The 12,436-nt window shown below is 41.6% G+C and overlaps 1 protein-coding gene and 1 long non-coding RNA gene across 5 annotated transcripts in view; one reads left to right on the top strand and one right to left on the bottom strand.

Moving 5' to 3' along the window:
• The window catches only part of LOC6536689, a 68,788-nt gene that overhangs the window by 31,043 nt on the left and 25,309 nt on the right, over positions 1-12,436 (bottom strand). For 2 of the 3 annotated variants that reach the window (XR_005561417.1, XR_005561418.1), the window contains exons 1-2: positions 9,280-9,368; positions 2,990-3,045 (exon numbers count right to left, since the gene is read on the bottom strand). Coding sequence is in view for 1 of the 3 variants with exons in the window: in XM_039375169.1 (XP_039231103.1) it covers positions 2,990-3,045 (56 nt within the window). In the remaining 2 variants the exon portion in view is untranslated. Of the gene's footprint in view, positions 1-2,989; positions 3,046-9,279; positions 9,369-12,436 lie in introns of those variants that run through there. The other variant, XM_039375169.1, reaches the window with a different exon arrangement.
• On the top strand, positions 5,159-10,457 carry LOC120321714. 2 transcript variants are annotated; one of them, XR_005561420.2, is made up of 2 exons: positions 5,159-5,790; positions 9,962-10,457. It is a non-coding gene; the product is annotated as an uncharacterized LOC120321714 (long non-coding RNA). The 2 variants fall into 2 exon arrangements; XR_005561419.1 differs by lacking the exon at positions 5,159-5,790 and adding an exon at positions 9,732-9,819.

Here is a 12,436-nt window from a genome sequence, read left to right as displayed (position 1 = left end):
GATTCGAAGCTGATTCGACTTTTGTTGATGCTGATCCCCTGTAGATGTAGGTGCTGCTGGGCTTCGGTTGTTTAATTAGCCGCGGCCTTCGGAATTCTGACGCAAATAAATCAAAGGCGAAAGCAGAAAAGAATTTCCTCCAAAAATTTCGGAATTTTGAAAAGGGGAAACAAGGAAAACAAATGCACTCGAAAAACAGCTTTTTACAGTGAGGCCATTTTGATTTTAGTTCAGACCTTTGACCACTCACAACTTTCTTACGTAATAATGATGTCCCGTTCAAGCAGAACTATGTTCAACAAGTTCTATGATATTTAAATAAAAATGGTTGATGAAAGCACTGCATACTTGTTGTTTCAGTGGCAGAAAGAACATTTCATATTTTTCATTCTCTGCTACCCAAGGCATAAACATTTCACTTGGGGCGCAGCTCTTTATCTAATCCCCCATCCGGAAGCATCAAAACAGGTGAAGAAGGGCCCCAAGGTGGCTTGTCAGCTCCAAATTGGCAGCACCTTCTGGCACTTAATGAAGCCAGTGCCCAAGTGGTCCTTCGCCCAAGTGGCCATTCATTTGGCAACCCTTCCCATCATCCCGACGGACTGTCTCCGTCAACTCACTAGGCCTTTCTAATTGCGCATCTCTAATGTAATCAAGGCGGTCCGCAGAGCTAAAAGGCCGTGGAGAAGCTTGTTCCATGCAAATGTATCTGAGAAATTAGTCAAATTAATTCAATTTGGCCGCGCAATTGGAGCTTGTAGCATGAAGCGCTGATTAAAATTTCAAATGAACAACTATACATATTCCCCAGCTCGAGAAGAGCCAGAGCCACTTACATGAATTTGTCTGCTGCAGACGTTATTTCATTATTTATTTAGAGCCTTTCAGACATGGCTAGCCAAATTGCTGTTCTACCAACCCTCGTCTACAAAATGTGCCTGGAGTTGTGTTCGATTACGTTTAAACTAAATTTGTGCAGTAGCAAAAATATAATAATATTCTATTTTACACACGAGATAAATAACTATTTGGTGACATGTACAGCTTAATATCATGGAATTTATTCCTTTAATTTAAAGTGGTCTTTAAAAAACTGTTAAACTAAAACTATTGCACAAAATAACACACAATTTTCTCTGGTTGCAATGGAACTTTCACCGGCTTTGCCATCAGTAAATTTGTATTTCTGCAATAACTTTTAAAGTCTTATTGCCGCCTTATCTAGTTCCACCTAAATTTCCAACTAAAGTTTTATTATTTTCATTTTCTCTCAAGTAAACAATATGCCGGCTAAGTTCACTCCTTCGAAACGATCTGGGGACCATTTAATTAGGTTTGGCAATGGCATCGATGACTGCGCAGGTAGGGCCAAAATGAAGGGCAAAACATTTAATTAAAAAGCACAAAAGGCTGGCGAATTGCAGCCACAAATAAAGCAACCAATTGAAGCGAGTGTGGCAGGCGTTTAATGAAGCAGGAACAGAAACTTCGCACACGAAAGTCAGGGAGCATAAACGAGGTATTTCTGTGGCGTCTCAAGACATCTACCCCAATACCCTAATACCCATTCCCCAATCCGGAATCCCCAATCCCCGATCCCAGCAACCAGGCCAAGTCCAGGTCGGGTCTTAAGTGAGAATGTGAGTGTGGAGCAAACGGGAGGGCTTCTTTCCAGGGCAAACCAACATACATAATTGACTGACTGACGGGATAATTTACTTCCGTGCACTTGCGTGTTTATTAAATTTCTGGGTTTGTCTCAGGGCATTGATTCCTTGAATGACAGCTCCACAATCCCATGAGCTGAGCTCGACCTCAAGCCAAATTCTGGATATTGCGTAACCGCATGTAATTACGTGTATTCCTCATTAGTTCGAAATCGTGACTGACTTTAGCTGGCTTCCTCGAATGTTTCAGGGCATTGGCACAGTGGAGAAAAATTTAAGAAGTTGGCGGTAAACAAATATATATTTGATATAGTTTCCAAAATAATAAATGTTTATATTGAAATACTGTGACATATCTCTGGATAGGCTTTAATGGGAAATATACTAACATTAATTTAGAACATTTGCTTTTATTGAGTTGCAAATGTATAGCTTTAGAAATGTAAACTCTTTTAGTAAGCGTTAGTGTTTTTGCATTGACTAGTTTACATTACAAACTTTAAAATTGTATAGGAAATGTGTTTTTGAAAACCCCCCATATGATTTGACAGACGTGATTGCTTTACCGATGCCTCTCCATTGTGCCATCGCTAGTATCTGCGGATGGAGGAGGCATGTGCTCCGGATAAGCGAGTGCACAGAAAGGGAGCTATGGGGGAGTTGGGGATGGGGATCCGGCCAAGTCACGTTCGTGGACCAACCCATTTACTTAGCTAAGCGACGAGGGTTGTTGGGTTGGGCTGTGTTGTTGTACCTGCCCACGCAGCCACCGCCTGTCCAAGGACCACCCACCAGCCCCTTTTGGGAGATTCGCACAACTTGTTACTCGCCCGTCGTTCCTTTTCCTTTTTCTACTCCAATTGCGATTCCGATTCGGCTTGATGGAAATCTTTGAGCTACACGTTTCCGTTCTTATCGCTGAAATATGGAAATTTCGCCATTTATTTGATCAACTTTTGCCATTTTCATATCGAACAAGGAGGGGATTTGTATGCGGATGTGGAAAATAAATGGCAAAAGGTACAACTTTGGGTCCCAACTATTTCATATGCCGCACACACACGCTCGCTGCTCCTGTTTTTTTTGGAATGTAATATAGCAAAAATCATGTTGGCAAATAAAAATGGTAGCTGCCTGGCGAATTTCAACTGTTTGGGAAGGCTTCCCTTCTACTATTCGCTGACTTTTAAGCTGCACCTGCGACCCAATTCAATTGGATAGTTCTAAAGGCGGCAGATGGCGTTTTATGCAAATTCCCATTAATATAACTTTTATTTGACACGCATATAATATATATGAAAAACGTTAAGATGGGGACTCACCTGATGCAGCTGCCGTCGGGTTAAGACCTCGCTCCAGGGGTCGATGTGTAATTAAACTGGAATGGCATAAGGAGAGAATATGTTTTATTATAAATTAATATTGCGAAAATGATAGTTAATCGAAAAGGTGTATAACAGGCATTCTCAGAGCATCAAAAGACTTTTTTACATAATTTTTAACCACTTGAAACTAAGTTAAACGTAGTGGATTTTATTTATATTTTCAAGAACGATCTGAAGATGCTAAGGGAAAGGGTACTTCATGGCAATAAGCCTCTGCTCATGTGTGAGTTTTCCTATCGCCTACGCTCCATTTCCCGGCCTATGCAAGCGGACTCATATGTAAAACACTTTTCACAGCCGATTACATGGATTACACAACACAAATGGCCGCCCAGGACCCAAATACTCCAACCCATTTCCCAGTTGCCAGTTGGCAAAAAGGACGTGGCGATTTATGCCGGAACACGCTCCTCATTATTATTTCACGCTTATCATTTTATTTCAATTCATTTCGGCCCACCGCCCAGCCTTCCATCGAACCCCAACCCATTAACCCCCGGCTCCCATACCAGAGTGCGCTTTCGTGTTTGCGGAAAGCAGGAATACAATAAATATATAGTTGCTTCCCGGGGATTGGACGACCACTTGCCACTTGCCACGCACGCAGACCCACTACCATCGAGGGATATTCATAGGGAGATGCTCGAGATGCATTCATATTCCACGGGGTCCAGTTGCGGGTCTTTCGTGCGCTCCATTACCCCGCGCTCATTCGATTATGCCGACATCGATGCTTCGAGTATGCAGGACACAAGATACAAGATACAAGATACAAGATACAAGATACATGCTACATGGTATATGCTTTTATGCTCATATAGGTCGTGCGCCCTTTGCCACACCCCCTTCCAACAGTTCGCCATTTTACGCCCATCGGGGACTGTCGAGTCGAGTGTCGATGGTATTTGTTTGTTTTTGCCATCAGCCATCTGCCCCCGTTCTCATCAATTTGGTTCTTTTTTGCTTTGCTTATGCTTTGCTCATGGCATTCAGTGTGCTTTTTGGGAAAAACTTTTTAGTTTCCTTGTTTGATAGACAAACAGACGGCAATCGACCGACCTCGAATTCCCCAATGGAATATGCTCGTGTGCATAAATTCCGGCGAAATACACGGCTCCCTTTTCTGCGGGCGAAACTGCTTTCATTTTCATAATGAGCCGCCGGAGACGTGGCCATTTTCCCGGAGAGTGGCTGCCACCAGGTCCTCAAAGTAATTGGCCGCGCAACTTGTAAATGACAAACATGTCCAGGCCAAAGTAATGGAGTTTTCCCTTTAGTTTTTCCCTCCAGCGAGTGTCTGTCAGTATCGAAATTCCATAAAAGAGAAACTTTGGCTCATTAATATTTTTTGTTTTCACAAGATTGGCTGCGCGCGGCAAACGGAGAAAGAAAAATGTTTCAGAGTATATTTCCCCGCCCTTCTTGTGTTGATTTGTTGAATTCACTCGGGTTTCGATTTATTTATGTAGCCTCGTTGTTATCGTAACAAGGGTCACGATGGAACAAATCATTGGAGAAAGTCGAAAACTTTTAAAGGGAGGTGTCATTTGAAATGCCAGGGAATCTGAATCTGATTCTGAACATGGAAAAGAGCAGTTTCAATCAGGTCATGTACCTAATAAATATAAATGTATATATAACTCCCTCCAAGCAGCCACTTACACTATTAAAGTGTAAGCTCGATAGACAGGGTACATTAGAGCAAAGGCCATAGATAATATGTATTTCATAGAAGTTCCTTTAATATTTAGTTTCTTCCCAGTTCAAATAGTTTATATCTATTTACTGAATTATAATAACTATTTAGTCTAGACCTTTTTTCAAAATATATAAAAAAAGTATATATATATTTTGCTACCATTCCCTCGAAAAAAAAATCTGTTAAATCCATAACCCTCTAGTATCCTGCCGCCTGCTGCGGAAATGGAACGTCGGAGGCGATCTCCGGCTGCGCCCAGTGGTCGAAGTCGCGGAAGGGAGTGGGAAGGGGTTTTACGACTGCGGGGTTCAAAGGTACCTCCTGGGACCTGCGAGTGCTACGCTCTGAATGCAATTACCGAAAAAAAACAGAGACAGTTTTTTGGTCAAAATGTGAAGCGTCCCTAATATTCCGGGAAAAGTGAAAGTGCTGCAGCCCCTGTTTATGGCAGCCATATAAATTGCAATTTGCAGCGTTCTCTATTTTTTGCTGCTGTTGTTACTACGTACTACGAGTATAGCGAACGGGTTGGGATGGGCATATGGGTCTGTGATCCGTATCTGCGGATATGTATACTCGATGCCACATGCCGACAGGCAGCACAAATATTTGCCATCGTAAAGCAATCTGCCTCAGCTGCCCGGAGTCTCTAAACAGGCTGTCTGTTATGACAATTGATTCCGCGCCGCCTTGCGATGCAATGCAATGCGATGCATTATAACAGTTCCCCAGTTGACCATCTCGGGAGTGGATGGGAGTGTCCAGAGTCGTAAAAATTATGGAAACCGAATGCGAATCCCGGGCACTTGATGGCGGCGCATGGCGGCCATTCGAATGGATCAACGAACCCAAAAATAACAGATGCAGATATACAGATATGCAGATATGCAGCGCTGAGGTCGAACAATTATCAATTGCGATTACTTCATTCGAATCGAAATGGAGCCTCCGTTTCGGGACTGCGTCTCCCTCCTCCAACTCGTCAAACTGGTTAACTGATGCAACTTTGCCTGCCACTGGGCATAAATTGCAATTTACGGTAAGCGGCTCGGCTTTGGCTAAATAATTCCCTATCGCCGGAGGGAAGGAACGGGTTTCGGCAGTAAGTTTATATATTTTATTCGCCTGATTACTGGAAAAACGAGTGACTTTCTTGCACGCAGCAGGGCATTAGTTTCTTAATTAATTAAAATGGCGGCGGTTTAAAAACTCGTTAAACTAATTTCTCTAAGTAAAGTAAGTTGTACAGTAGTCGCAGTGCATCTACAAACTGCATCTACTGGCAGCCATTTCATTTGCGAATATTTTTCTTTTTATGGCTGACATAATAATTAAGATGATCCAATAATTATATCTAAAATGTGATCGTATCTTTATCAATCAGTTTCACACACAGAGAGAAATGCTTTGCTAGGCAAAACAGTGCAGATACTCTTATATGTTTATTTAAGTTACCCATTATATTTTATTTTAAATCATATTTCAATGTCAATGCCTATTTATAAATATTTGAATTACCTTTGTAAAATATTTATAAAGACTTATTTCTATTTTTTACTTATAGAAATCTGATTCGTTTGTCGGCAGATTTGATACAAATTACAAGTATTCCCACTCTTTAGAGAGTCATTTCGCAAATTGCAAAACATCCTAGTTTAGTGGATTGCTAATTCAGCCTTTATCAAGTGTCGCGTGTGGCCTGAAGCCAAAACCAGTTTCATTTCCCCCGTTCGACCTGCAGCAGTTCACATTCCAACCACCCATTTGCCCACTGTATGGTGCCCACTGTGCGCATGTGCGGGATTTCGCGTGGCCACGACCCATGGGAAATCGCTCGCTTTTCCACCGCCAAGGAAAATTCTCGCACATGACGCCACACCAAAAGTTCTCCCTAGAATCCACACCATATGGCAATGGCAGCGATGTGCACATGTGGCCTTTGAATTTTAGAACTTATCTGTGTTTGCCCGCGAGTATCAGTATCTGTAGCTGAGTGTGAGTTTTTCTGGCTGTCTGAAAGGAGTTGAATGCAACGCGGTGGCCAACTCGCATCATGGCGACCCAGTCATCGACTTCATCATCTATGGAGCTATGGCAAGGCAATTTCTTAGCTGGAGTTGGTTTATTGGGGTGGGGGAAATGCAGCTCGGGGATTTGCCGGTTGCTGGATCACTTGCTTTTATACTCCCGATAAGCAGCAGCTAAGAAAAATGTCAACTTTCATCAGGCGACGTCTGTCAGCCAATCAGTCCGTCATAATTTTCCCTCCACTGAGCTTTTGCTCGCTGCTCAGCTAGATTAAACTAATGCAAATACTTTCAAAACTAAATAAAGTCAATGCAAGGGAAAATATTTTGCTCGCTGCCAGAGAAAAATATTTTTCTTATCGTTTCAATTACTGAGTGCGTTTAGATGGGTGTTTACATTATTGATCAGTGATTTAGTATTCGGGAGCCAGCAGTGTTAGTCTTATCAATACCAAAAAAAAAGTATTTTGTTGCTTTAATTTTATGTTGGGGTCACCGGTTTAATATATATGTTCTTACTTATAATTTGTTGTTTTTTTCACCCTGCCAATCTACAATTTGTTCAAATAATACGAAGTCATAAAAGTCGATTTGGTCATCTTATGGGTGTCTTTATCGTAGACAGCTTTATTTACCAGTGTGTATTGCTTGAAAATAGACAGATAAGATTCGTAAAGTGCCACAATTGGATTGGTTTTGAAAAAAAATAAATTTCTCTTAATGGTCAAACAACTATGGAACTGTTTAAAGTGCTTGGCTCAAACAAAAAATTATTAGATAATGACAACGCGAATTATCATTAGATAACAAAATCTTATAACATTATTTTTAATTTTGCAATCGCCAGAGTCACTCTGTAAAATTGTAGAGTAAGTTAAATAGACCGAAGAGGTTCTTAACCGTAAACTTAACCGATTTACGCTGGGCAGATCAGCATTAGTTGCAGCATTAATTTAATGGCCGATAAATGGAAAAGGTGAGCTTGGCAGCTTGGCAGCTTGGCAGCTTGGCAGCTTGGGAGCTCGGCAAATGGCCAAGAACACGTAACGGAAATCTGAAGTCTGCCCCTCGCTTTCCTTGGTTTATCGGCGCGTGCTTTGCTTACAGCACATTTGAAAAGTCCCCAGTTGAAGTGGGGCCTTGGAGACCAATTTATATATATCTAAGGAGGAGGTTGGCTGCCAGCTAAGTACGAAACACGAACTATGTGGGCGTTCCGGCCGGTTGAGTGGAGTTGGCCAAGAGAAGAGGCATGCGACTCGAGCCCATCCCAAGGAATTCGCAGCTCCTTTCTCCACTTGCGACGAACGTGATTTTCAATGTCGTTTCCCTTTTGTTGTCGCTGAACGGAAAATTATGATGCGAAACGAAAATGCGATGGGAGCGAGTAGAAATACGACTTGAGGATGGAAGCGAAGGTGTATCGGGGGGTAAAGTGGGGGCTGCCAAGAAATGGTAAAAGGAAAATAAGAAAAACAAAACGAAATCGCAATGGTCGAACACTGATGATGATATCTACACGGAAAGAAGGTCTTTTCAAAGTACAGTTATATGAATCTAACTGCATTCAGATTTATGTCATTACTTTCACAATTAGATGCCGCAATGATTCAATTATTCGCTAAACATTTTATATTTATATTTTATATCATGTATACTAGAGATTCTTGTGTTCTTTGGACCTTTTTGTTTTCCAAAGTGTAATTTCCATTGCTGGGAAGGAAAGGCATTGGAAGTGGAAGAAATCAAAGAATATAAAATAGAGGGGTAAACAACAAAGAGCTGCAGGCAGAATGCCAGAACCAGAAACGAAAACTAAAGCTGAAGCGCTTTTAAACATTTCAGAGATACTCACGCACGCAGGCACAGATACAGATACACACGCACACTGGCAGCGGCAAGTATTTGAAGTCTCCTAGCCTCGAATTGTTCGTTTTTTCCTCGCCGTTTAAATATTTCATTTTGTCAAAAAAGAATAGAGCAAGGAATGCACCGAAAAAAACCAAGAAACCAAGAAGAAATGGGAAACGGGAGCAGCTGCCAAAGCTTTTAGGTAGATTAAATCATTTTTGCTCCTCTGCTGTCATTTTAGACGGAATCGGAATGGAAAACTGCTGGGGCAGCACGAATAGTTTAGTTTATTTTAGCCAGAGCTCAAAAGCGACAGCAGGAGCAATCCATCAAAAAACTACAGAAGCATTTTTGCTTAATTTATGGCTTAATAAACCCGGTATCTCTCGCCGCGGGATGTCCATGTTAATCAGATATTCCCGGCGCAGCAGCTCCAAGACAGTTCGATTGAAATATGGCCGCAGCGGAAACGCTAAATGGGATTGGGCCTGGGTCTGGAATGGAAATGCATCCACATACCCGTTCCCTTTCCCTTTCCCAATCCCAATCCCCTACCCCGATTAGCAATTACCAATTACCATTCCCGGCATTGCATACGCGCCGGATAATGTCAATCAGCGAACATTCTTCATTTTTGTTTACTCACTCACCTTGGGGCGTGCTTGTTGTGGCCATGCTTGTGCCTCTTGTTTGTTTTCAAATTTCCTGGCTGCTGGCCATTTTATTTATTCAAGGAGCGGGTTCCCGATCGCAGACTACTCCAGGGAGTTAAAAGCCGGCACCGCGCACTTCGAGTGGAGATTGGCTTTCAAATAAACACAACTTCTGTTCGCTGAAGCTGGGCAGCTGCATCTTGGCCCGGCCAACGGGCAATCGATTGGCCAGGCCGCGTTTGATTCGGCCCGAACAATCAGAGGCCATAAATCATAATTACCATCAATTTATCTGGGACATGGAAATCGATTCGATAACCGCTAGGCGCAAATGCATTGGCCACAGAGTGTTCTTAATTGAGATAAGGAATTTATTCCGGCCTTGTTTCGTCTGCAACTCGAAATTAATTGGTTCCGATTGGAACTGAGCACAGTCAGAAAATCTATAATTATTAATTTAAAAATTATATTGAGTGATTGTCTTGCTCATTCCCAACCTATTTAAATAAAGCCCATGGCATGTAAAACAGAATACAAGTAAGTTTTTAAAAATGAATATATATTACATACAAATTTCTTATTCCCTAATAATTTTGCATTTGCCGATTCCCTAATATACCTATAATAATAAATATATAATTATAAAATCCACATGATTTTAACGCTGTATCTCCCTCAGTTCCCTTTCAGGTCATAAATCCTCGTCGATGTCTCCATTTTCGTGTACATCCATTGGGCGGCCATTACAACCACAATTGACACAGTGATTTACGGCAATAAAAATTATTCACCTGCACAACCAGCCAACACACACATGCGAATCGGAGGACAACACACCTGGGCGGGGTGAGGGGAGGGGAAGTGGAGGAGTTGGGACCGCAGGCGACGCTTTGTCATAAAAAATAAAACGAAATTGTCGTCATTTTTATGACTCCCTACCGTGGGCCCGGTTAAGATTAAGATTCCAGCTCTTCGGGCAGTGGAAAGTCGTATTTTAGGCAGCTCCTTAAAAAGTCACTTGAACGGAAAACGCAATATAAGCCCATACCCACTCGCTGGTGAATAAGGAAATACAGAAGCCGGAGAACGGTAAAGCTTCTGGGGCTTTGTGGACTTTTCTTTTAATGAGCTGTCAGAATTATCATAAAGCAATTAAACGCATTTCACACTCATAACCGTAGGCAAGTATTCAATCCACACGCACTGCCACGCCCCCAAAGCGATTCGACCGCCCCTCCGGCGAGCCGTGTCTTTGCCACTGACACTAATTGGTTGCTTTATGGCCCAGTTAAATCGTAAAACTCAAATTTTATGCTTTGTCACTGAAACGATTATGACGTCCGTTGCTCGTCCTCTCGCTCGTCGTCGTCCTCCCAAGATCCCTCGATTCAGCCGTCAATCCGGGAATCCCGTCAAGTGGCTTCATCTCCGGCGTCCTTTGCCATAATGCCCCTTGATTTATGTCCCTGCCCGAGTTATTTGCGCCAATTTACAGATTGATTTCGGTCTTAAGATTTTACTGTCCCCTGTTTATTTAACGCCTTTTGCACCTACTTAATTTTTCTCTGCTTCTGGACTTATGCATTATTGCTCTTGCCAAGTAGTGGAATCACTGGATGTTTTTAAAAGAAACCAGTTTGCTAAAAAGAAACCACTTGATTTTTAAAGTATGTACCGATTTTGAACGCATAAACATTAAGTAGCGTATTAAAATTTATAACAAATGCTGAAATGTATTTATTAATTAATAATTCACTTAATTTATGTCTTTGCAAATAAAAGTTAGTAATGTGACTTTAATACCTGTTTAACTATAGTTTTGTTTGTTAATGCTTTTATCACTGCAGCCAAACAAGTTATATAGTGAGCATTAAAAACTGTGATTTAATGATTTAAATAACACGAAAAGAAATTTCTCCAATTCGTGAAGGTTGTGCATAAATTTGACCTCAGAAATCAGTGTTCGCTCTATTCAAATGTGCGAAGTAAACAAAATAAAAGTATAAAAAACGAAAATAAATGTTTGTGTTCGGCTTCAATGTGTAGGAGCATTGTTTCAACAACAAACAATGCGATATATTTAAACGATTCCACATGCTGGTGTTACTATATGGGTGTATTTTCCGATCGGATTGATTTGTTTATGTGGGTGAAGGCGCGAAACTGTGACGAATGGAACGGCAATCGGGAATGGAAATGATAATTAACCGCACCTTATCTCAAATTGCTGCCCTCGATTGAATGCTCCTTTCATTCGCCCTTGCCCCTGGAAATTCTTGTTATAAAGTCACTTATAATTCAATGAGATCGAAATGTTTTCTGATTAAGGTGATCTTGAATGAAATCCACTTTCAGTGAAGACACAAACCCCAAGGACCTACTTCCAATTGGGAAGGAAACCCATTGGCGCAGACTTTGTTCAACATTGTTGTTGAGCCGTGCGATTGCCCCAATCATTCTTATCAGCAAAAAGCAGAGCTGTGCCATTGTTTGATATTTTGCCACCCACAATGCATTCAACTTTGTTGCCAAGTGAGCGAAAAACTTATTATATTTCACCCCACAATCCCCTCAAAAAATGAATGCAAGCCCAAAAAAAGCGTAAAAAGAACAGGACGAGTGGCAGAAGCTGGCAAAGCAGCAAAAATCGTAAAAAAGAAAATTGCATTTCCCCAAAGCAGCGAAACTTGCGCAGGACTTTTGAGATTCTATTAAATTCTAACAAGATTTCAAGCTGTGTGGCGTGGAAAGAGGCAGAGAACGGAAAGTGCAGCGTCCAATAAGCAAATGGCAGCTGTCACGGGGAAGGAAAGGGGAGACACAAAGCAACCAAAAACATTGGAGCCCATCAGCGCGCCAAAAAAAAAAACAAAGAGAGCAAAGGAGAATGTCTCAAAGAGCGACACGTGAACAGGTGCAGTAGTAAAAAAAAGCAAAGAGCGTTGGAAAGAGTCTTGACTAAGAGCGCCGCTCACCAACACATAGACAATTTAAGAGAGACTTGATAAGAGAGCCGCACGCACACCACCGCAAAATCCAATTGGAAGAGAGCGACTGTTTGAGTGTGTTGGTAAGCAAGAGAGCGGTTAGGTTTTTGTATGTTTTGGAATTCAGTTGATGTTTGAAAATATTTTTCGGAACATATACAAAACTG

The sequence above is a fragment of the Drosophila yakuba genome, chromosome 3R (assembly GCF_016746365.2).
Source record: "Drosophila yakuba strain Tai18E2 chromosome 3R, Prin_Dyak_Tai18E2_2.1, whole genome shotgun sequence".
Lineage (NCBI taxonomy): Eukaryota > Metazoa > Arthropoda > Insecta > Diptera > Drosophilidae > Drosophila > Drosophila yakuba.
This window is presented reverse-complemented; position numbering and strand designations above follow the sequence as displayed.